General features: G+C 29.6%; 3 protein-coding genes across 5 annotated transcripts; 1 reads left to right on the top strand and 2 right to left on the bottom strand.

Moving 5' to 3' along the window:
* Positions 1–869: 869 nt before the first annotated feature.
* LOC108341886 (high affinity sulfate transporter 1) lies at positions 870–6,695 on the top strand. Of its 3 annotated transcripts, XM_017579552.2 has the most exons (16): positions 870–1,298; positions 1,423–1,515; positions 1,843–1,929; positions 2,634–2,984; positions 3,219–3,267; positions 3,354–3,558; positions 3,659–3,833; positions 3,909–3,974; positions 4,060–4,173; positions 4,247–4,363; positions 4,474–4,600; positions 4,688–4,974; positions 5,057–5,247; positions 5,613–5,698; positions 5,782–5,858; positions 6,219–6,695. In XM_017579552.2, exons 4-16 carry the CDS (start codon positions 2,646–2,648, stop codon positions 6,360–6,362), a joined length of 1,977 nt encoding a protein of 658 aa, XP_017435041.1. In that variant the 5' UTR covers positions 870–1,298; positions 1,423–1,515; positions 1,843–1,929; positions 2,634–2,645; the 3' UTR covers positions 6,363–6,695. The 3 variants fall into 3 exon arrangements, 2 of the variants coding, with proteins under 2 accessions (XP_017435041.1, XP_052734919.1); XR_001833319.2 differs by lacking the exons at positions 870–1,298; positions 1,423–1,515; positions 1,843–1,929; positions 5,613–5,698 and having other exon boundaries at positions 2,523–2,984; positions 6,219–6,283; XM_052878959.1 differs by lacking the exons at positions 870–1,298; positions 1,423–1,515; positions 1,843–1,929; positions 3,219–3,267 and having other exon boundaries at positions 2,900–2,984; positions 6,219–6,694.
* Positions 6,696–7,045: 350 nt separating this feature from the next.
* Positions 7,046–7,830, bottom strand: LOC108342596 (chaperone protein dnaJ 20, chloroplastic). The gene has a single exon (XM_017580388.2). The coding sequence runs from the start codon at positions 7,731–7,733 to the stop codon at positions 7,236–7,238; it is 498 nt and encodes a 165-aa protein (XP_017435877.1). The 5' UTR covers positions 7,734–7,830; the 3' UTR covers positions 7,046–7,235.
* An 11,943-nt stretch (positions 7,831–19,773) lies between these two features.
* Positions 19,774–20,657, bottom strand: LOC108342150 (chaperone protein dnaJ 11, chloroplastic). Its single transcript, XM_017579866.2, has one exon. It carries the CDS (start codon positions 20,443–20,445, stop codon positions 19,927–19,929), a length of 519 nt encoding a protein of 172 aa, XP_017435355.1. The 5' UTR covers positions 20,446–20,657; the 3' UTR covers positions 19,774–19,926.
* Between the last annotated feature and the right edge of the window lie 3,624 nt (positions 20,658–24,281).

Genomic DNA, 24,281 nt, shown 5'->3' with positions numbered 1-24,281 from the left:
TTGTCTTTGTAGATTGATAGCATGGTTCTAGGATATTGTAAATGTTTGTCCCATCAACCAACTAAAACAGCAAGAATCATCAAGAAACCCAGTGCGAAATATTCTAACAATGGTAGAAACATAAACCTATCTACTATAGATGAAAATTCAGGAACATATTGCAATTGTATCATCACATTCGCATAATATTCCCCGTGTTAGTTTATACGGTTGAACTATAAAATAATCTGACATGAAAACCGACTGTAGAATTAAAAACAAAATAAAATAATAAGTGAATAATCTGCAATGATGAGTTAGTTAGATATTTATTATATGAATAGCAATACATTAAAGCAATTAATTGCAATCCCGTGAGTAAAATTAACTTCTAACATAATATCTAATATAAAAACTAAAATAACAAACAGGTAATAAATATATCCTAATACCCTTATCTAAATTTGTGACACCTGTCCAAAAAATTAGTTATTTGTTTTTTATATTCATTTTTTGTTTTCCTTTAATACCCTTATTGTTATTGATACACTTCATACATTAAATGTGGGGTTTTTTTGTCATTCTTGTTGTGTATTTTACCAACTTACTCCTGTTTTACTTCTGTGTATGACCATTTTTTAATGTTATTTTCTTCTTTGCAGCATTCTTGCATAATTGGCGCCAACACTATAAATGGTAGACATTGTTGGCTCTCTTTTCAAATGTGTATCATTTGCGAAAAAGCATTTTGGAAGCTCTGTCCAACAAATGCTTTTGATTTCTTTGTATTTCTCCAATCCTGCATTTTTAGTTTTCTCCTTCTTCTTCATCAGAGGTTCTTCTTCTTCTTATTGAACATCAATTTGAAGGTTAGGTATTCTTCTTCTTATTTGGTGAACATCAACTTGAAGGTAGGCATTATTTAATCCAACTTGAGTTTCTTTTTTTAAGGTCTTTTCTTTTTCGTTCTTTATCCTATGGAAGCAGTTGAAAATAGGCGCAAACAAAAATTGAAAGAAGTTAAGTTGGTTGTTGTCAAAGGGATTTCCAAATCGATCATTCCACATGAAGAGGCAGGCATGAACAGAAATATTATGCTCTGCTTTGCCATTTGAATGTGTTGTTGTTGCTGACACATTTAGGTGAAATTAGTCTCTTTAGACATTAACAATGAATGCTTTTCATATCTTTGTAAGAATGCTACTAAGAGCTTTGGAGTCTAATTGGGCTGTGGTTTATGAAGAAATTGCTCTTTGGATACCTATTGAGGTTGCTAATGAAGAAGCTTAATGACAAACTTGAGGGTGAGTCCAAGAAAGGTAATAGTTTGGTCAAAAAATTTCCTCCAATCTTTTTTGTAATTTTTCAGTCTGTCACTAATTTTGATGCAGTTATAATTCCTCCCATCTTCTATCAACAACTTCTCATGATTGACTTTCTTAGAAATGCAAAATTTGGGTTTATTGCCCACCACAATATGGGTGTCATTCAACAGATATCTATCAGTACAAATATCAGGAATGCTGGCTCAAATATGTAAGTTGCAACCTGTGAATGATTCAAAGTTGGTATAGATTTTGTGGATATATAAATTGTTTGCTTTGTGTCAGTACTTAATATGCAATGCATACTATGGTATTGTACTTTGATCTTATTTATGATTATTCTTGACTTCAAGTTCATTTTGTATGGTCTGTTGTTTCTACTACAATGTACTAAGTTGGATAATTTTTTATTCATCAGAAAATATTATGTGAATGTGGATGATACAGTTGCAATATGTTCTTGAATTTTCAGCTTTTAGTAGACGGGGTTCTGTTTCTACCATTGTTGCAGTGTTTCACAATTGGTTTCATTGTGCAGATAGTTTTATACAAAAATAGTCCAAGAAGGACCCGTTTTCTACTTGCTAGGCTAGCTCAGAAGGTTTTACCTTTTTTCTCATCAAAAGTAAGATATTAGTTTCACCAATTATTATTATAATTCATTACTATTGGTATTATTAATTGTATGTTCAATAATATAAAGAAATCAATATTAAAATAATATTATTTATTTTTCATTAATTTATTAAAAATAAAAAGTGAAAATAGCCCATAACTAATTAATTTTTTTTTCTTATTATTAAACTTTTCATTTAAATATTATATTTATAACTATACATAACTTAAATATAATTACATAAATAAATTATTCATTTAAATATAGTAATAATTACATTAATTACAAGTTAACAATTAAGGAAACCAACAGCCGGTGGGGTCTCATACTAGTTTCTTTCTAATGGAACAAAAATAAAATAATTTAATTTAATTTCTCGGATAATGGACAGTTCTATGTCTAGTTAGAGCTATTATGAAAAGCCAAGTAAAACTCTCCTCTGTTCTTAGATTCAATCATTTCTACCAAATTACAACTCTACAACATTCAATGAATCAAGCCAACATGTAACATCCCATCAATGAGTAAACTAATTGATAATTATGGTCAATTGAAATCATTAGCCTTATCTTGGTTTTATTTATATGAAAAGAAAAGTTATAGTGCGAATTCCTTTTGAAGTGTTCAATATCATAACCCTCTTATGATGTTCTCACTCACTCTCATTCAACATAAAACTAAATTGCATGACTAAAGTATTGTGTGATTTGCAGGTGAGACGATAAATGAGTCAACGCGTGACTGACGAGGGTGTGAGAAAGGACATGGAGGAAATAAGAAATGGGGCATCTTCACGTAAGCATGGAGATACTTTGTCACACATTCACAGAGTGGAATCTCCTCCTAAGCAGACACTTTTCAAAGAGATCAAATATTCTGTGGTTGAGACTTTCTTCCCAGACAAACCCTTACACAAATTTAAAGACCAAAGCTTCTTTAGAGTCTTTGTATTAGCCCTGCAATCTTTCTTACCCATTTTCGAATGGGGCAGAGACTACAATCTTAAAAAGTTCAGAGGTGATTTCATTTCTGGACTCACCATTGCAAGTCTTTGCATCCCTCAAGTAAGTCTTTATCCATGTCGTGTGTGAGTCCGCTGTCTATGTGAGTATCTGTGCTACACTTCTAAAAATATTAAAAACACACTTTTTCACATTTTCTTATTACATGAGATTGAATTTCAACTAATAAAAGGAATGGGTTGAAAAGAAAATGTCAAGAAGTGTGTTGATATTGTTGGCCGATTATGTCTTTTTTATGTTATTATCTTCTTTAACACATGAATGCATGCATGGCAGGATATTGCATACGCAAAACTTGCAAATTTGGATCCCCAATATGCACTGTGTGAGCGTCTTGGTTTTGTTTTAAGAATTCAACTTGGACATCTTAGTTCTTCAGTTTCATGACTTTGGCTTTCTTTGACTCTGCAGACACTAGTTTTGTTACTCCTCTTGTATATGCTTTCATGGGAAGCTCAAGAGATATTGCCATTGGACCCGTAGCTGTTGTATCCCTCTTGCTTGGGACTACACTGTCCGATGAAATCAGCGACATCAAAAGTCATGAATACCTGCGCCTTGCATTTACTGCCACCTTCTTCGCAGGAGTCATTCAAATGGCACTTGGTGTTCTCAGGTATATATAGGAAAGGGTTCTCTTTCATTCGTTGTTCTTTCTTGCCTTGCTTAAACTGTTCTTTTGTGTGTTAACTTAGTGTCTAACGTGAATATTGTAGACTTGGTTTCTTGATTGACTTTGTGTCACATGCTGCCGTTGTGGGATTCATGACTGGATCTTCCATTACAATTGCTCTGCAACAGCTTAAGGGTTTGCTTGGCATAAAAAACTTCACTAAGAAAACTGATATTGTTTCTGTCATGCGCTCGGTTTTCAGTTCAGCACACCATGGGGTAAGGTTTCATTTTGCCTTAAAATTCACTTTAAAATGGAGCTTGTATTCATTTGCTTGAAACCTTGCCTTGCAGTGGAATTGGGAGACAATAGTCATTGGATTATCATTCTTGGTTTTCCTTCTTGTAGCCAAGTATATCGTAAGAATGTCAAAAACAGGTTCCTCCTTTTCTCCACCTTTCTCTTGTAGATTTAATTATCATAACATTTCTGTTGGATGGACAGGGTAAAAAGAATAAGAAGCTCTTTTGGGTGGCTGCAATTTCCCCTATGATATCTGTCATAGTGTCTACCTTTTCTGTCTACATAACCAGAGCAGACAAGAAAGGCGTGGCAATTGTAAGTAGCGTAAAATTGATGGGGTAATTGAAACAAAATTAAGCACCATGGAACTGAAAGTGTGTTATTTCAGATTAAACATGTCAAGAAGGGTGTGAATTCATCATCTGCTGGAGAGATTTTTTTCAGTGGAAAATATCTAGGTCCTGGTATTCGTGTTGGTGTAATAGCTGGTATGGTAGCACTCACGGTAAGTAAATGTTTTATTTTCTTGAGAACACTCACTTTATCCTTATCCACACTAGTAAAGCAAATTCATTTTTCTTTCGTTTCTCTTTTGATTAATTCCTTAACTATTAGGAAGCTGTAGCGATTGGGAGAACATTTGCTGCCATGAAAGACTACCCACTTGATGGCAACCAAGAAATGATGGCAATGGGGGCAATGAACATCGTTGGTTCTTTAACATCTTGTTATGTGTCTACAGGTACAATTATTCAAGCATGTTTAACCTCTTCATACCAACTTCTTGTACCTATCACTGTCACATGAACAAGAGCTGTTTATGATGTAGGCGGTTTTTCTCGCACAGCAGTGAACAACATGGCCGGTTGTAAAACTGCAGTATCGAACATAGTTATGTCCATGGTTGTGTTATTGACTCTGCTACTTATTACGCCGCTATTCGAGTACACTCCAAATGCGGTGCTTGCTTCTATTATAATAGCCGCGGTGCTTGGCCTTGTGAACATTGAAGCTATTATTCTTTTATGGAAGATAGACAAGTTCGATTTTGTTGCTTGCATGGGAGCCCTCTTTGGTGTGGTGTTCATAAATGTTGAGATTGGCCTTCTAATTGCGGTAATTGAAAAATCAGGACAAGATTCAGAAAAGGGTTTTTCGTTTCTTGCATATTCAATTTGGACATTTCACTATTATGCAGGTGGCTATATCATTTTCTAAAATCCTTTTACAAGTGACAAGACCAAGGACAGCAATATTAGGGAAGCTTCCAGGAACTACTGCTTATAGGAACGTCTGGCAATACCCCAAAGCAACCCAAATTGATGGCATGCTGATTGTCAGGGTTGACTCTGCAATCTACTTCTCAAACTCCAACTATATCAAGGAGAGGTAAATGACTAATTTTATTCCTAATTATTTGTATGATTGTAGACTCACATGATTTAAATTGGAAGCTACAAGTGGCTATTATGATAATTTAAGAACCTTTAACTGTTTGTTGAAACTTGGAAACTATTATCACTGGGAAGTGTGAGGTGGGAATCTTTTTGTATAGTGTTTTCACACTGAGGGTCAGTTTGGAATGTGGTCAAAAATTTAGGTTAATGATTTATGGATAAGTTTTATTGGTACCATGAGCTTTAGGTATATAATACTATTAAGTTTGTAGACAGTCTCAGTTCTAGGTTAAGAAAATCTAGATATTGGTTTACTGATTAGGCTGGTGAATAATTCCATCACAATTTAATTTGCAGAATTTTGAGATGGCTGAGTGATGAAGAAAACCAAAGGATAACAAGTGGATTGTCCAGAATAGAGTATCTCACTGTTGAGATGTCACGTTAGATTCCTAAGAAATCCTTTCATCGTGTTTTTCAAGATTAATTTTGATGAATTATTCACCCAACCATACTCTTCTTGCAGCTGTCACTGATATTGACACAAGTGGCATTCATGCTTTTGAAGAGTTATACAAGAGTCTTCAGAAAAGAAAAGTGCAGGTAATAAATAAATAACTAAATAATCATAGAATTTAACCTTTTCTACATTGTTAGTCATTTCTAATTTCTGTAGAAATTCTTTTGAATGAGTCTCTGGGTAGAGATTTGTTTTGTTTTATGCTGATAAAATTTGCCAAAAATGGTAAGGAATTCGAAGGTCCTTGTCCTCCCATATTTGCTTCACGAAGATACATATACTTTATGAATAATTAAATGGCCTTTTCTTTCATTACAGGAGACAAATTTATTAATTGAGTTGCTTGCGTGCAAACAATATAATAAATAATGATAGTATTATTGTAATACAGTAAAAAACAACTTGACTAAATGTGAAGACGTTTTCTTTTTGTGTTTTTACAGCTTATCATGGCAAACCCAGGACCAATTGTGATAGAGAAACTCCGTGCATCTAAGTTAACAGATGTTATTGGAGAAAATAACATATTTCCAACAGTGGCTGATGTTGTTTCAACTTTTGGTGCAAATGGTGAAGGAGTATTATGAAGAAATGAAATAACTATAGCTTCAATATTCAACCGTTGAAGTCCAAAGGGTGGGAATCAAGTGTTCAAAGTGCTCATTAGAAAGTTTCTGAGCAGGGAGTTATGTAGATGTGTCTTCCATATCTCTGCTTGGTTATCTTCTATTGTTTCATGTTTTATATGTTGATGTATGAAAGGAAAAGGAAATAAAAAATGTATTATGTGTCTATATCTTAATTTGTGGGAATATTAACATATCTGTAATGATATACATACACTCAATAGTTGCAGAAGAAGAGAGAAAATTGACTTCATGGTTTGTATGGTATGATTGGGATCCATTTTTCTGATGTGAAGCATCTCATACCTCATTTGATAATTTGATAATTTGATTTAGTTGGTGCAAATTTTTGGACAATTCCGATCAATAAATTATACTTTCTCAAATCTAATCCAAACCCACTTCCGAATATACTACTATACACCTGATTGCATGCGCGAATTTGAACCATCCTAAAAATAAATCTAGCAATTTATTCAAAAAAATTACAAATATAACATTAAGTGTTATTCTTACATAAAAAAATTCTACTTATTTACAAAATGTCACCGTATAATTATTCTTTTTTTCATTTTTCTGAGTCTATAATAAGTTGTATGTTGTGGAAGATTAGTCTATAATTATATATATACTTCACCCTAACCTTTTCTTCACAAAAATTAGTAGCCAGAAAAATTGAATTACAAGAGAGAAATTATTTTACATACATCAATCACTGCAGTTTAACTAATCCTGCGTAATTTGTAGTATTGAAAAACTGAACTACATATTACAGATATTCATCGAAATAAAAACCATCTGAGTTTTTGAAGTGGTTCATTCAAATGTTTGATTTCAGTTCATGTTTCGTGCTCTGACTCTAGAGCCCCAGGATCCATCCCTTTGTGCCATACGCGTGTGAGACCTTCTCTTCAACCCAACCACCTGCTCCTGCCACCTACATCTCCAGCTCTCATCACCCACACTTTTCTTGTTTCTCAAACCCAACTCATAATCATAATCCGCTCGAAGCTGTGGGTTGGATAAGGTGGTGTAGGCGGCGTTGAGCTGCACAAACATCCTCGTCAACTCTTCTTTCTTGGAACCGTCATGGCACACGTCGGGGTGGTACTGAAGAGCCATTGATCTGTACGCTTTCTTTATGTCATCTGTGGTCGCACTCATGGGACTCAAACTCAGTACTTTGTACAAGTTCTCCTCCACACACGCCTGCTGTTTCGTGGCTCTGCATGAAACGGAAAACTTCATACGAGGATGTTGTGTTTGATGTCTTTTGGAGAGTGGAAGCATGTGAGTGGTGCTAAGGTTTGAGGTGAATCTGAGAACATCCATTGCTCTGAATCTAATTGATTGTGTAGTATTGGAACTCTGCTTTGCTTTTCAGTATGTGGGGTATATATCTATAAGTGTGCCACAGACAGCTTCGACATTTCTAGAATCACTGTTCATATCTTACGCTCATTAATATTATTCTGAGGAACAGAGGCTTAGCTTTTTCAACAAAGAAATGTATTATTTAATTATTCTTACACGTTTTCTTATTTTTTTACCCTTCTTTTGCCAATTGCCAAAACTAAAGCAATCTGGTGATATAATAATGATATTTATAATCTTCCACTAACTCAGTTCGATGTATTTTAAAAATAAGTCAGGTATATGTTTAGCTATAACTTCTAGAAAAAATAAAGACGTTTTGTGTTTCCTGCATCAATTTCTGATATATTTACAGATGTTTAAAATATATCTTGTATATGAAATTAGCATGCCAATAAGGTAGATTTAATTATAGTGTACCATCACGTTAAAATGAATGGTTTGATGAGTCGAATGGTTTGAGATCACGAAATTAATATTAATATTAATTAATTTAAAGCAAAGTGTGACTAGATAAACTGCTGATTCGAAATTTATTTTAAAATTTATAAATAATGAAATAAAAAAATATTACATTTAATACACATTAACATATAATTATTGAATCTTTACTAACATCACTTTATATCAGAAACAAATAATAACAATAATTATAATAAATAACAGTTAAAAGAATTAAGTTAACATATTTCTTAAATGTGAAATATAAAAGATATTTTTTAAATAGCAACTTTAAAAGCTAACAGTTAAAGAAAAAATCCACGTCAAACGCCAAATGCGAAAAAGAGATGAGAAAAACAAAATAAAAGTCTGAATTGGAGGAAGTAGGAGGGACCTCTGAACACGAGTAGGGAATGAGTGAGGTAGATTCAAAGGTAATTTTCAAATGTATTTTTTCTTTTAGCTTTATTTTAATTCAATAGAATTGTTTTGATACTCTTTTATTCGGATATCCATAACACGTGTCACGAAAAGAAGCAATATCACATTCCATATGTGTCAAACTTTTTAAAAAATAATAATATTTTGATAATATTTTTTTAAAATATTTTAATATTATTTATGTGTTATTATATTATTGGTTTAAAATTAATTCATAATTAATAATAATAATTATAAATACTAACATGAATCAATCACATAATAATACATACGTAAATAATGTTAAAATGTTGTTAAAAAGATATTTTTAAATATTTTTATCTTTTTGAGCTGTGAGTTGTTGTACATCTTTTTATTGTTATCTAATTAATTGATTCAATGATATGATTTATTATAAAAAAATTGGGTTAATGTTCTTTTTATGAATTAAAAAAAATGTTGTATATTTAATTTGTAAGTATTTTTAACATTAAAATTAACGAAAAAAATAGTATAAAAAAGTATAATGGAAGATTTTTCAAACACGCATTAAGGAATGGTCTTCAGTCCAAGTCGAATCTTCTGTTTTTGTTACATCAGCTGAAGAAAGACACAAAGAAAAGCAGGAGAAAATTTTCCTCTCTTTTGACAAGAAAACTGAGCGATCATGCCATCATCTTCGTCTTTAACTACCGTCAATTTTCAATATCTTTTTACATTAATTATAATATTCTTTATGATTCTAGAATCACTATTTTATTTTTCTTTTCTTTTCTTTGTTTCAATCTTATACTTAAAAAAACATTACAAGTTTACACAATTTATTATAATTCAATTATATTTCAGCTAACTTTTAGAAACATTTTTACAATTTTATTTTAAAGTTATTTTATGTATTTACTTTTACTTCAAATAATCAAAGTATTTGTTAAAAAGTACTTTAATACTTAAGTTAATAAATAATTCATTTGAAAATCAGAACAACAATTTTAAATATATAATAAATATAATTATATGCCTTTTATCTTTGATTTCTATTTATAATTATTGAGATAGATTTAAAATTAGTGAACCCTAATCACACGACCTAATCATTACATTAATAAATACTTATATTTAAATCTGTTTTTTAATATCTTTTTACAAAAAATGCTATTAAGATCAATCGTCCCGCCTGTTCGTATCAAGTCAAACAGATTTTAAGTTTATTTTAATTTTATTTTGAGTATTTACTAAATTAGAAGTTTGTCTTTGTTGTTATATAGGATCGTGTGACCATACCTTAATATATAAAATTATAGATTTTAACATGTTAGAAAAAAACTCAACTAATTAAAATTAAAATAAACATTGGATCAAATTTATAATTTTTTAATGAAGAATAACATTTAAATTGAAATGGGATGAAAAATAAAAAATAAATACACGTTTCTTTATTTTTCTTTGTCTTTCTTCTCCGCACATGCAGCAGTCAGTAGTCAAAAAATGCTTATTGACGTCAGAGTTTATTGTATAGTCTTTCTAGAAGTTTGGATCCTCTGCATTTAGTAGTAGCAGAACTGCGAAAATGTAATCCATTAAAATACTGTTTAATTTTAAATCTGGTCCATTAAATAATGTTATTTTAACGGTTGGATTTATACTGCAACTTGTCGAATTTAATTTTGTAGTGGGAAAGGGTTAAATTCTGGAAGGAGCGCGTGAAGAAAAAATAGGATTTAAAAGATGAAGCTTGAAAAGTTGAAATATGAAGGAAGATTCTGATTTGCAGAGTGAGATGGCAGTGTAATAATAATAAGGTTTAATTGCTTCCTTTGTCCCCAGTTTGGTTGAATTGTGTCAAATTCATCCTCATTTTTAAAAAAGTTTCATTGTCGTTCTCACGTGGTGTAAAAGTTTCATTGTCGTCCTCACGTGGTGTAAAAGTGTCAATTGAATCCAAACATAGAAAAAATTTGTGTCAAAGTAGTCATTTTTCCTATATCTCTGTGTCTTCCTTTCATACAATCAAGTACAGATATTCATTTTACCTTATCCAATTTAAGGCTTTTCATAGCTCCAGAGAAGTGACATATGAAAGGAAGACACAGAGATATAGGAAAAATAACTACTTTGACACAAATTTTTTCTATGTTTGGATTCAATTGACACTTTTATACCACGTGAGGACGACAATGAAACTTTTTTAAAAATGAGGATGAATTTGACACAATTCAACCAAACTGGGGACAAAGGAAGCAATTAAACCTAATAATAAAGGTCTTAATAATTTTATTATTTATTATATTTAATTTTATGTTTTACTAGATATTAATATTAGATGTTTTATTTCATAAAAAATAGAAATTTATCTAATTTAATTCATAAATTTTTATTATAAAAGTTTGGAATGTAGGACACCCAACTTCGATGACGCTCCACCAAAAAAACACATGCAAAATAAACTTTTGTATGTTACAAGAACTTAATTCTTAAATAAACCATCATTGAAATATTTGAAATAAAATGCTTAGATATATTTTAGTTTACTTTAAAAAAACAAACCTAATAAAAAGTAAAAACATCATTTACCAGCAAATTTATAAAAAAAAACTATCCTTTTAAATTAATTGTACATTTTACGACCACATGTAAACAAATAAAGAAAAAATGGAGCTCAAGATCTAAATCACATAAAGTAACCATGAACAAAATTGTATTTGGTTACTTCATATCTATTCCTTTGATTCCTTGCTTATAATTGTGGGAAAATGATGAAAAATTATTAAAAAATATAAACAAATTAGATTTTAGAGAAATAATAATAATAGTTTAATAAATAATGACTTAATCTTAATTTATTTATATAAAAAATACTCTTGGCTCAAAACATCATCATTATTCTTTATTACTTTTAAGTCTATATTTCATGGTAGTTGAGCGGTATGTACTTCATAAGGTCAATAAGAGAATTATCTCTAATTATTTATGATATCAAATATGTTTTGTGTAAAGATATGTAGAAACTAAATTAAGGGGGAGGCTTTTTCCTTTATTAATGCATAAACCATATCAACTTTACCAAAACTCTAATTTTTCTTCAAAGCCACATCCTCTCTCTAGAAAGTTTCTTCTTCTTCCTCTGACTTCTTTCTAGATTTCCAGCACCTTGAACCATATGAATTCAATTCTGGTGCTACCAAGGCGTTCGTGGAGTAGAGGGCTTCATTTCAACCGAACGTTTTCGTCGTTCCGATCGGGGCAGCGTGAGTTCTTGGCTGTAGGATAGTTGTGCTTGGAGAAAACCAGGTAGGGGAGCTAATCCTTCTTATATATGATTTTTATACATGTTATGATCATGAATATGAGTTATGAATATGTTAAAATTTTGGTAATGGTAGTTATCTATTCATTTGTATAAATTTAGTTTTCATGATTATAATTTTCTTATTTTTGAATTACTGTGATAAAACCTTTCTTTTAATTGTGTTTACCATTAGATTTTGCTAAAAATTTAATATATGAATCCTAAGACCTATTTCTTCACTTTGACCGTTCGGATCATTAATTAGAAGTCTGTACTTGGAGAAATAAATCCTGCATGTTTGAGTAAATTAATTACCCCTGTAGTTCTGTTACTGAGTCCTCTCGGTAAAATATAGATTTTGACCTATTTGACCGTTAGATCAACTTGAAAATTGGATATATGATTCTTAGAATATATTACTACACTTTGACCTATCGGATTTGTAATTGGAAGTCTATGTTTTGAGAAATTAATTTTGAAGATTTGAAAAATCTGATGAACACTATATATTTCTGCTCTTAAGTTATCATGGTAAAAACTTCGTATATATTTCATTTACCGTTAGATTGAGCCCAAACTTTAGTATGTAGTTCATAAGACATATTAAGTCATCTTGACCGTTCAGATTTGTAATTAAATGTCTGTGCTTAGAAGAATTCGTTACGCATTTTGAGTATAACCGAAAACCACTTAAAATATTTTCCCTGAGTTACCTCGGTAAAACCTCAATATCTATCTAGTTAACCGTTGGATCAACCTGAAATTTTAATATGTAGTTTCTAACACATAGGGAATTAGTTTGACCGTTCAGATTTGAAATCGGAGTTACAGATTTAGAGATATTAATTTCGTATCTTCTCAGGGATCTCAATATTGCTTAATTTCTGTTTTTGGACCATTTATACAAAAATTATGAATTATAATGATTGTATTTTATTATATTGGATTTGAATTTATGCGTCTGAACAGTATGTGATTTATGTGGGAAATATGTGAATGTATGATTGATGTTGGACATCTTAGGGTGAGATGATTGAAAGTGATGTGTGGGGTGTTGTTATTGTTTTGTATAATGTATGGAGCTTTGAACTGGTATGTCTATCCCTACACTCAAAGCATTGTTCATGCTCAAATAGAGAAGAACAATGTAAGTGGTGAGAGTAGAGGGAGGTCCTCGTCTATAGTCTTAGAGTTTAGACATAGACAGATTTGGGAGGATTTACCTTGCATAGTGTTGGGGAGGGCCAACTGAACTATGCAAGTGCAAAGACGACCAATAGTTCGACAGTTATACAAATTCGGATGAGTCGTGTGAGTGTTTAAGTCATGGTTTAAAGGGTATGCTTTAATTGTTCTTCTATATGTGATTAAGCATGATGACATCGATTGATTGTACTATATGATTATTGCTTGTTTACCTAGCTCACCCTTGCTTCTGTGTTGTGTGCTGTTTGGATATGTTTTTCCTTTGTGATGATCATCCATTTGGATGGGAGCAGATGTTGTCGAGGAGGTTCCCTTGAAGCAAGAGTTGGAAGAGGCTGATGCTGCAGTATAGTCTTTTTAGGATTTCTAAATTTACGTTGGTGTTATTTTGTAATACTCTAAACTGTTAAAGTTTTAAGTTCTCTCCTTTACGTGGATGACTGTACTGTCAACTACGGACATACTATTCTATTCTGACTGTTCTCTTTATTGGGATGTTGACGTCTTTATTATATATGTTGTTATATAATTGGGATGCCACATTTTTGTGGTTATAATAAAAGATTTTGGGATAAGTTTTGTTATGATATGATGTGTTCTTTATTATTAATTTTATTAATGAGATTACATGATATATAAATAATATTTTTGTTATAATTCATTTAAATGAAATTATTATTTATTTAAAAATATAATAAAATTATTCAGTATGTATTTTGTACTCAACCTCACCCTAAAAATGTTATTGAATTTAGCATAAGATATAATTTAAAGAATGAATACGTGATTAAAAGTATAGGTGAAAAAAATAATTGTCACATCAAAAGATTCTTTTCATACTTATCAATTTGTATTATGCATTAGATTAATTTATATTTTTAAATAATAGTAAATCCGAATAATTCTAACAGTATGAAATAACGCTTTTTGTTAATTCCAAATTTTGTGAGTGATTAATTTAATTAATGATATTAAATTTGTCACTTATAATTAAAATAAAACTTTTTTTTATTAACGAAACGTAACTTAAGCACACCACATTATATTTTTGAGAGTTTTTCTACCAAAACATATCTCTATTTATATTTAAAATTTCTATATAAATAAAAGTATAATTATATTTTTGACGAATTATAAATAAATAATAAAGTTATATTTTAAATTGAAAATTATTGAAATAAATTTATCGAAGTTTATTAATATATTTTTTTAAATAAATGTAAATTAAGAATGAAAAATCGGATTATGTAATTATTCAAATATTTATTATCATTGATATTATGTGATGTATTTAAATTTTATTATTTATAACTAATAATTTTAAATATGTTTACTATTAAACGTATTTTATAATTTTTTAATCAGTATGAATTTCATTATATAAATATCGTCATTAATTATTTTTAAATAATATATTTATTGATTTTAACTCCACAAGTTTTACAACTTTAAGTTGTTTATTTATTTATTATCAAAATTAAAAAGCTTAAATGATATTTTTATGTGTTTATTTATAAATTGATTTTTTAATTCAATTTTTAAGTTTTATTATTATATCTTTGTATTGTATTGTTAATTTCATTTTTTATCTTAAAACATGTATAATTAAGTTTAAAATTAAGTACAAAATAATATAAAGTTAAATATTATACATGAGACATTTCGTGTAATTATGTGTTGGTGAAGCAAACAGAAAACATATTAAAAAATAACAATAGAAACATATAGGATTACTAAAAAATTTTAAATATAATATTCAATTAATAATTGTTTAAATGATATTTAAAATGAAAGTAATATATAAAAAATGAAATTAAAAATAGTGTTACCTCTTAGAAAATAATACATATTAAATAGATTGATGAATTATTTAAACTCCATCCATCATAACTTCCACAAATAAATTATTGAATTAATAATTCCAAAATCATAAAGTTGCTTTAGACTTGTAGAATACGTATCATTCCTTGATACCATTCCTTATAAACATAAACAAAAGAATCTAATTTTTATATACACATTTTAGTCCATATCAGTACTTGACCAACCCAGAAATATTTTTAATTAATAATTTTATAAAATTAGGCATCGGTGGACCAATATTCATGACTATATGAAACAGTATATTTAAATAATAAATGTAGGAGTTCGCTATTTGATGAAAAGATGAATAAATAAATTTGAAAAGAATAAAGAGTGAAAATTGAGGTGTAGAATTGTGGGGCCCAGCTGGTCTGAAGGAATGAAGTTATTATTTGTTATATTGAAGAAATAAGAGAGAATGAGAAGAGAAATCGAACTTGGTAGCTTCGTTTTGTCACTGTTTCTAGTTCTTTTGACAATTCCTTTACGTAATGTATGAAAAATGGTGATGATCACGATGATAGCATAATATACCATGCTTCTTTTTTCTCATCGACTTTTAAGGTTCTAGAGGGAAATATCATTTTTAACACCTTTATCCACGTAACCACCTTCTAGACATCGAATGTTGTACCTACTTTGATTACTGTTTCTTTCTTTTATTTTTACGTTTTATTAGGAGTATCAAATAAATCTATTATTCAGGTATTATTCCAATATTTTTTTTAATGAGTTTTTTTAGTAGATTTGGTATGGATTTGAGTAATATTCAAGTTTTTAAATTGAACTATGATGACATCTTCGTTAATAAGTATGTGATTTATTATATATATATATATATATATATATATATATATATATATATATATATATATATATATATATATATATATATATATATATATATATATATATATATATATATATATATATATATATGTTTTAGGTGTGTGAGGTAAAGCCATTTTTAACACTTACACAATTTGTTCTGGAAAAATCATCTGGTATTTTATTCGAGTCTTCGTCTTCAATCCATCGTCCAGAGGTATATCTGTTCTTTGATGTTAAAGTTCAGTAAGTTGTTCGTCCGGTGGTTCAATGCAATAGTAATAAATGCACAGTAAATATCATCATCTACCACTTATATTTGACCTGTATTTATAATTTTCGTAGTGGGCTTGAGATTAGTGAGATTTTAATCACGATCCAATTTCAGCCCAATATCCTTAAGTACTAATTATCTTAATCTTTGCGTAGAATGTCAGACATCATACCTACAACCGTCCGGTCCATACATCGTTGCCTCAGTCCAATTGCCTTAGTGTGTTCCTTTTCAATGAAAGTGTCCGGTCTGATTTGACCTTTGGCATGTTCGTGTGACCATTTGTCCATTCATGACCCGTCGGTCCTTACAATACAATATATAAAAGTTGTATGAATTTTATATATGTTTTTCTAATAAATCAAACGGACGGAATGTATATGAATCAATGTTATATATATATATATATAATGTATTTTTTATTGAAATATTTTTTACAATAATAAAAGAATTTTGTACTTGAGTTCCAAGATTAGTGTTGAGGGTTGAGATAATTAAGAAAAATTTAAATATTGTTTCCATAATTGAGCATCAAAGCAAGATTTTGAATCGTGAAGAAATCCTCTTGCAAAAAGAAATCTAAATTGGCCAAATTTGAAGAATTTTAGCATTATGAAGAAGAGATCAGGCCAAAGAAAACATTCTTTGGAAAGAAACCCCAATGCTACATTATCAAAACAGAAACTTGAGATACAATAAAATCCTACACAAGAACACTGAAGAATAAAAGTTGAGTAGTAATTTTTATTTTCTACAATAATAGTAACACTCCATTTTATACAACTATTCTCTTTGACATTTTTCTTGGAATGTTTCTTTATATTCATTGTAATATTTTAAAAGAGTTATAAGACAGAGACAAGAACTTCATATTTTTTTTAGCAAAAATCATCAACATAAATAACTAAATTCTCTAGTATTAATGTTAAATGTGATATATACCACAATTATCTATATTATTATTACTTTAATGTTTGAATGAACTAATTGCTCATTTTACATAATTAAGTTTGATAACTAATATTTAATGTTAGAATGCTAAAAATAAATTTAAATGCTTTAGTTTAATCTTTTGTAAAGTTTCTCAATATATCATGTATGTATATAATAGATAGTAAGATATTCTAACATTTTACATACATTTATTCTATTTTAACAATATTAAAAAATATTCACATAATCTCTTACCTAATCCATTGAACAATAGACTCCACAAGACATATATTTAATAAATCTCATCATAAATTAATACTTGGTTTATATAAAACTTATTATCATCACACCATAGGAACTTAATAAAATCAAAGTAGCCCATTTCAAAATTTTTTGAAATATCATCATTTGATATAATGAAAAAAAGTGTCATCATGTAGAACATAACTTAGAAACTCCAAAATTGAAAAAAAAAACACAACCTTTGACCTTAACTACACCTACACTTTTTAAATCAAGAATTTAGTTCAAACTTCATAACACTCTAATACAATAAATTTAAAGTGTCTTTGATTTGAGATATTTTAAATCACGAACTTATAATCAATTATATAATCATTATTACTCACTCCATGTTTATAATAAGTAATGTGATACTTTTTAAGATTTATTATTTTTATCAATTCAACACATAGTATTATCTCAAATATCAATCATTTTCCAATCTAAAGTGATCACATATTTGTACAATATTACACAATACACATATTTAGTTTAGTGACATTGGAAAATTTTTTTATATAATATTCTTTACGGCCACTTCAATCACTTAAGTATTCAAATATTATCAATTAAGTATTCACTTGTTGTTAAAATATTTGACTAATCATTAAGAAGAAGGAAATCTATATATACTTAAATGTCCAAGGAAATCTATATATACTTAAATGTCCAAATGAATCTTTATATACTCAAATTTTGAAAAAGAAATCAACTTAATTTCCCTACCTTCTCAAAGTGTTAATACTATGAATAAATTACTCAATCTATTTATAGATGCAGTAAATGTCTCGATTATAATTATAAAAAAAATTAATATATAGAAGTTGATAAAACGTGCATTATAATAGATCAAGTAGACATAATTTTATAGTTTTGATAAATTTTTAAGTATGATTTTTTTATACTATAGATTTCAAATCTGTTTATCACTAAATTCAATTTAGTCTCTATTTTAATTTATTTATTTTAATTGAAAAAAAGTTTCTTACTATGATTAGGAATACTCTTTCCAAAATTCACATAATATTTTTTCTAAACTATGCTGATCACTGTGATCACAATTCATGTGAATGCGCATTATATATGTATGGAAGATTTTTTAACGAGCTTTTTATATTTGATTTCACTGTCTACATAATCCGTGAATTGCCTACAATGTGTAATAGCAAGTCTAATTGAATTAAAAATTTAATCTGATTTATTTTTGTTACTACCAAATAGGATCGACCGACTAGACATGTTTAGTCAATACCGAGTAAGTGGACCGATTGTCCAATCAGACCGACCGGGCACGTAAGGGTGATGGAAGCTGATCATTCCCAGTCGAACGCCAGGATAGTACTCGCGAACACTCTAGCCGTTGGCTGGAGACAGTTTTTGAATGTCCATGAATACGTAATTAATTATGTAAGGTCATTGTCGAACAGTTAAGGTGAACATTGATCGTCATTAAAAGGTAAACTCTCTGATTTTGATTAACTTCTACTAGATTTGCAAAGATAAATTCTGACTTGAGCGTCGGAGTGTTTTCTGCAGGTCACCCTACTTTGACATTGAGAAAGGAAGAGTGAGGACGTAAGACAAACACGAGAAGAACCGATCTGTGAAGGAAGAACGTTCCCGAGCGGTAGCAGCAAGAGTTTTTCTCAGTTCCTTTCCTTTCAGCAGAAACAATTTTCATCAGTTATAAATTATTTAATGATTTATATAGATTATTACTAAGTAAATGGATGCTAAAGAAATTGAATTTGCATATGGAATTACAAGACAGCCAATGTAATCTAAATACAATTTGAATGGACAGAACTTATGGACTTAAACGGACGGGCCAATCTCCACACAGTCACATTCGATATCAAAGTCCAGCTCACCACGGCCCACATTCCATGTGCCATAATTACACAGCCGTCTCGCATTTGGAATCCTCCAAAATCTCTCACACAATATCACTAATAAAGTGTAAAAAGTCTCTCTTTAAAAATCGAAGAATCTGTCAAATACTTAGGAATTATCCCTCATTGGATCGGTGCTGTAACATATTACTTCGCAAAAAAGGTACAAATTGGGCCCAATTCGATTAGGAACTCAACACTCTCCAAAACTGCTTCTGCAAAGCCACTTTTTATTCTCTGAGTAGGGTTACTTCAGTTTAATATAACTTTGAGTAAAAAACATCATATGAAAATTGGCCAAGTTTTTGTTATTTTGTTGTTTCATGCGTCAAATAACTATTATTCTATGAGAAAATGTTAGAAAGTGGGATAGCTTACAGGACCAATGTAGTGGACCCAAAGATAAGGACCTACCTGTTTAGTAAAGTTTCTAGTTTATCTGATTCGAAAAGTGAATTATTTAAACTATATAAAAAAAGCTATGGATAATGTATAGCAACGGATAAAGCATAAAAGGAAAGAGGTTTCTGGAAACTGAACTTGACTCGGTCGTCAACACAAGGCAAGTTACTATTTTCTGATGTATCGATTGGGATTATTTAGAACAAATAGATATGGATAATGTACAATAGTATAATAACAACGTAGTACTGTTCTTGAATAAACTCAAGAAAAAAAAAATTCCTAAAATGTTGAATCCTCGAAGAACACGAGATGAAAAATACACTAATTTGAGTTCACGGTTTGTGCTCTGACTCTGGTGCTCCACGATCCACGATTTCGTTGCATACGCTTGTGAGATCTTCTCTTCAACTCGGCGAGTTGTTCCACCCATCTCATTCTCCAACTCTCGTCACCAATGCCCATTCTGCTTCTCAAACCCAGTTCGTAGTCATACTCTGCTCGAAGCCTTGGATTGGACAAGGTGGTGTAAGCCGCGTTCAGTTGCACAAACATCCTCGTCAACTCCTCTTTCCTGGAACTATCATGGCACACATCGGGGTGGTACTGACGAGCCATTGATCTGTGCGCTTTCTTTATGTCGTCGGTGGTGGCGCTGTTGGGACTCAAACTTAGAATCTTGTACAGGTTGTCTTCCACACCTCGAAGCTGCTGCTTCGTGGCTCTGCATGAAACCGAGAAGCGCGTGGGAGGAGGAGGTGGTGCGTGGTGTATCTTTGGGAGTGAAAGCGTTTGAAAGGGTTTGGAAATGGTGAGAGTTGAGGCTATTGTTAGAACATCCATTGCTCTGCTTCATTGTCTCTCAACCTTTTACAATGTGTGGTATATATAGTGCGGGCTCAGATATTTTGTTGAAACCTGTCGCGGAAATGTCCTCCTAAGTAATTTTAACTAGGAAAACAAACTAAACTTTTCAACCTCATTCCATGTTTAATTATTGAAATCCACCGACAGGTTGGTTCCGGTGTTTTGACCGAACTCGAGTCTAACGACGTCGCACTGATCTTTCTACACACCCATTGCATCTTATCGGATATCATGTACTTCAATGTGCCTGCTCGATAGACCAAGAATATTATAGAGAATAATAAAATACTTGGGTTGGCTTGTCATTTTAAAAAATAATAAATTGAAAATAATTTTTATATAATGTTTTGGGTGTGAGGTCGGTCATTATTAACAGTTGCACAATTTCTTATGAGATGTCGTATCTTATTTGTTTTTCTAACTTTTCTCTTCGTTTCACTGTGATGTTTGAGATAGTTGACTGATGTAAGAGTTTAAGTTTAATAGGGTTTAAGTTTAATATAATAATAATAAATGTACAATAAATATAAATATTATTTCTTAATTTTAACCTAATTTAAAATTAGTAAAATTTTAATTATGATTCAATTTCAATTTAATATCTCCAATTATCATTTATCTTAATCTTTACATAAAAATCTAATTATTAACTTAGATAAGTCATTTTGCTTATGATCGTTGAGTCTTGCTCGACGATTTCCGTCTGTTTAATCACAGTTTGACTGCGTCCTATTTTTCAAGACCGATGGATTGATTTGATTATGGGATGATTATATGGCCCATTGTACATATAATAACATCAAATAATTAATTGATATATTATTTCATTTTGCAGTATATTTTTGTGGTTGATTTGGAAATTTTTTTTGGCAGATAATGTGCCGACCTAATGATGGGCAGTTAGAAAGTGAGTGAAAATTCGTGTCATCCACTTCATGACGAGGATGAGATGGATGAGGCTTTGCTTTGTCCTCTTTTCAAGCAACTCAATGGCATGTAAGATAACGCATAAAGCAAATACGAGGCACAAGAGATGAATTCCTTCATCAAACCATTGGCCTCATCATTCTGTGTTTTTCCATCGTCCGCCGCCAAAATCGAATTAATTCAGCCCTCATTCGTTGCATAAAGAAATATAAACTATGAAATTACTTAATTAATATGCAATACCGAATTTTGTCCAAAAATGTTTGAGAAAATTATAAAACAAAATAAGTAAAAAATTAAAATGAGACCGACCGAAAGTATTCGAAAAGGGAGGCAGTGAAAAATACATACAAAAATAGATCTTTATTTATTTTAGTTCAATTGAAAATATTATAATTTAATTTGGTAAAGAAAAATTCAAAATGCCTCTCTGTCTATTATTTTAATATTTCAAACTAGATATCTCAAACGTACGTTTTGGATAAGGGAGAAACCGGCTTTATGAAAAACTAGTTCATATTTTGGTACACTGGAAATAGACAATTATTGGTGGCCGTTGGATAGTTCTTATCCTAAAATCAAATACTCTTACATAACCAGTTTGTGAAAAATCACTCTAAACTAGATCATATATTAACAGATAATATTCGTTTAACATCCAATATTTCAAATATTATTATTATTATTATAATGCGTCGTCTCTTGGATAATATCCCACCAGCTTTTATACGGATAAAATTGGAATTGCTTTTAGGTCTGCTATGTATATATTCTTTCTCATTCCGAACTAAGTATAAATATTTTTTGCACCCATTGAACTTCAACTGTGAAAACCCAAAGTTGAAGAGAGAGCATCACCGCAACCTCGTTTTTGGTTCTTAAATCCGTACATATTACTTGTCCCTTTCCGTCCTGTTTGGACCCATTAAATGTTGTTTCCGACACGCTTGTGTTGGTTGGATGAGAATAGTGGTGTGTAACTATTACGTGAGATGATTGAGTTTGAAAAAAATATAATTATTTTTTGATGTTATTTTTAATCGGCTCATTTAAAATTTTTAATTCGGTTCATTTAGAATTCGATCGTTGAATTTGAGTCGAGTTAATTTATTAACTAACATAATTTAATTATTTATTATTTTTGTTTAATATTATTAGTTAGTATTTTTTTATTATATTGTAGATGATGATAATTATAAATTTATCTATTCAAAACTTTAATATTATAAATAGATAAATGATACAAAAATTATCAATATTAAAAACTTATATATTCGTCTTTTTACATGTTCTTTTGTTACTATCGGATTATATGATATTTTTTCTTTTTATTTTGAAATTATATGATATTTTTTCTTTTTATTTTGAAATGTATTTAAGTTTAACATTTTAGTGTGACCTTTATCTAAATTTGAATTAAAAAGAATTGTAATTTTTTTATTTAAATAAAAAATAAAATTAAATGAGCCACTAAACTAATCCGTTCCAACCGTGGTGAGTCGAACCGAATTCAAATTTTTTCAGCTCGCAAATAAATAAGTTGAGTTAGCTCACTAAGTGACCAATCTGTGATTAATCACGCCAGATCGAACTGAATTACCCATTTTGGATATGATTATAGAATGATTAATTATACCATATTATAAAATACATTAATAATTTATTGGTTAAAATATTTATTAGATACGTATAAAGAAAACATTAAAAGAAGTTATTTATAATGAGATGAAAAAGAGGCATTAATATAAGATAAACATCCTTTAACAAAAAAATGGAAGGTTTGGACTGGTGCCAAACTTTAAGGCACAAGTCATTTAATAGACGTAAATATTGTCCGTAGCAAAAGACCTTAAATAATTAGCATGTCACGAGGGGAGTGTACCCTCCGGAATTCTTTCGTCCTAGTTAAGGTCTCTGTTAGAGTCTGGACCTCTACAACACTAAAAGAAAGTTTCACGTCTTAAACCTGTAATGATTTATCGATACATTTCAACTTTTTATATTCATTTAATATATTTTTTTTTTTATAAATACAAAAATTTATATTTTTATAATTATTTTATTTATATTCTCTGTTAAATAAATATAAAAGTATGTCATGATACTACTACATGTATATTACTTAAGACGTCCACTATTTGGTTTATATATATATATATATATATATATATATATATATATATATATATATATATATATATATATATATATATATTATGAAATTGCTCATGACACATCATTTTTAACGTGTCTATCCTCTTGCATGTACGTATAAGGGCAAAATATGAAATTCACTGTGGGTACAAAATTTTAAATCGATTTTAAAGATACAATAATATATTAAATATAGTTTCACTTCCATAATTTCAACTAATATATAGTTAATTTAGTATTATATAGTTAAACGTGTTGAAAATAATCAAAATCCAAGTTTTATATTAAATAATAAAAGCATTTATATAGTTAAACGTGTTGAAAACAATCTGATATGTATATATATTTCAATTCTTAAGCATAAAACATGATAGTGATAGGAACTAGGAAGTAGGCCTTGATATGTTTCTTTTGGTATTTTTATAACCTTACCTAAAATTCTATTATCTTAACAAGTTTGAATAAAACTCAGTCTAAAAAGTATATTTAAGTTTTTAATTTTATTTTTTGTTTAAATTTCCAAAACTATAGTCCATTATAAAATAACTATTCAAATCACACACACTTTTCTTTTTTCAAAAGCTTCCAATATATTTATTTAATTATTTAAAACTAAAAAAAAAACTAAACTAAATTTAGAAAAAAAAACGGTCTAAGATAAATTAAATCCAAATAATGCATCCGTAATAACTTACAATTTAAATAATGTACATTAAGTAATGAATGAAAAG

The sequence above is a fragment of the Vigna angularis genome, chromosome 6 (genome assembly GCF_016808095.1).
Source record: "Vigna angularis cultivar LongXiaoDou No.4 chromosome 6, ASM1680809v1, whole genome shotgun sequence".
NCBI classification, from domain to species: Eukaryota; Viridiplantae; Streptophyta; class Magnoliopsida; order Fabales; family Fabaceae; genus Vigna; species Vigna angularis.
The sequence above is the reverse complement of the archived record's forward strand: the minus strand, read 5'-3'. Positions and strand labels throughout refer to the sequence as shown.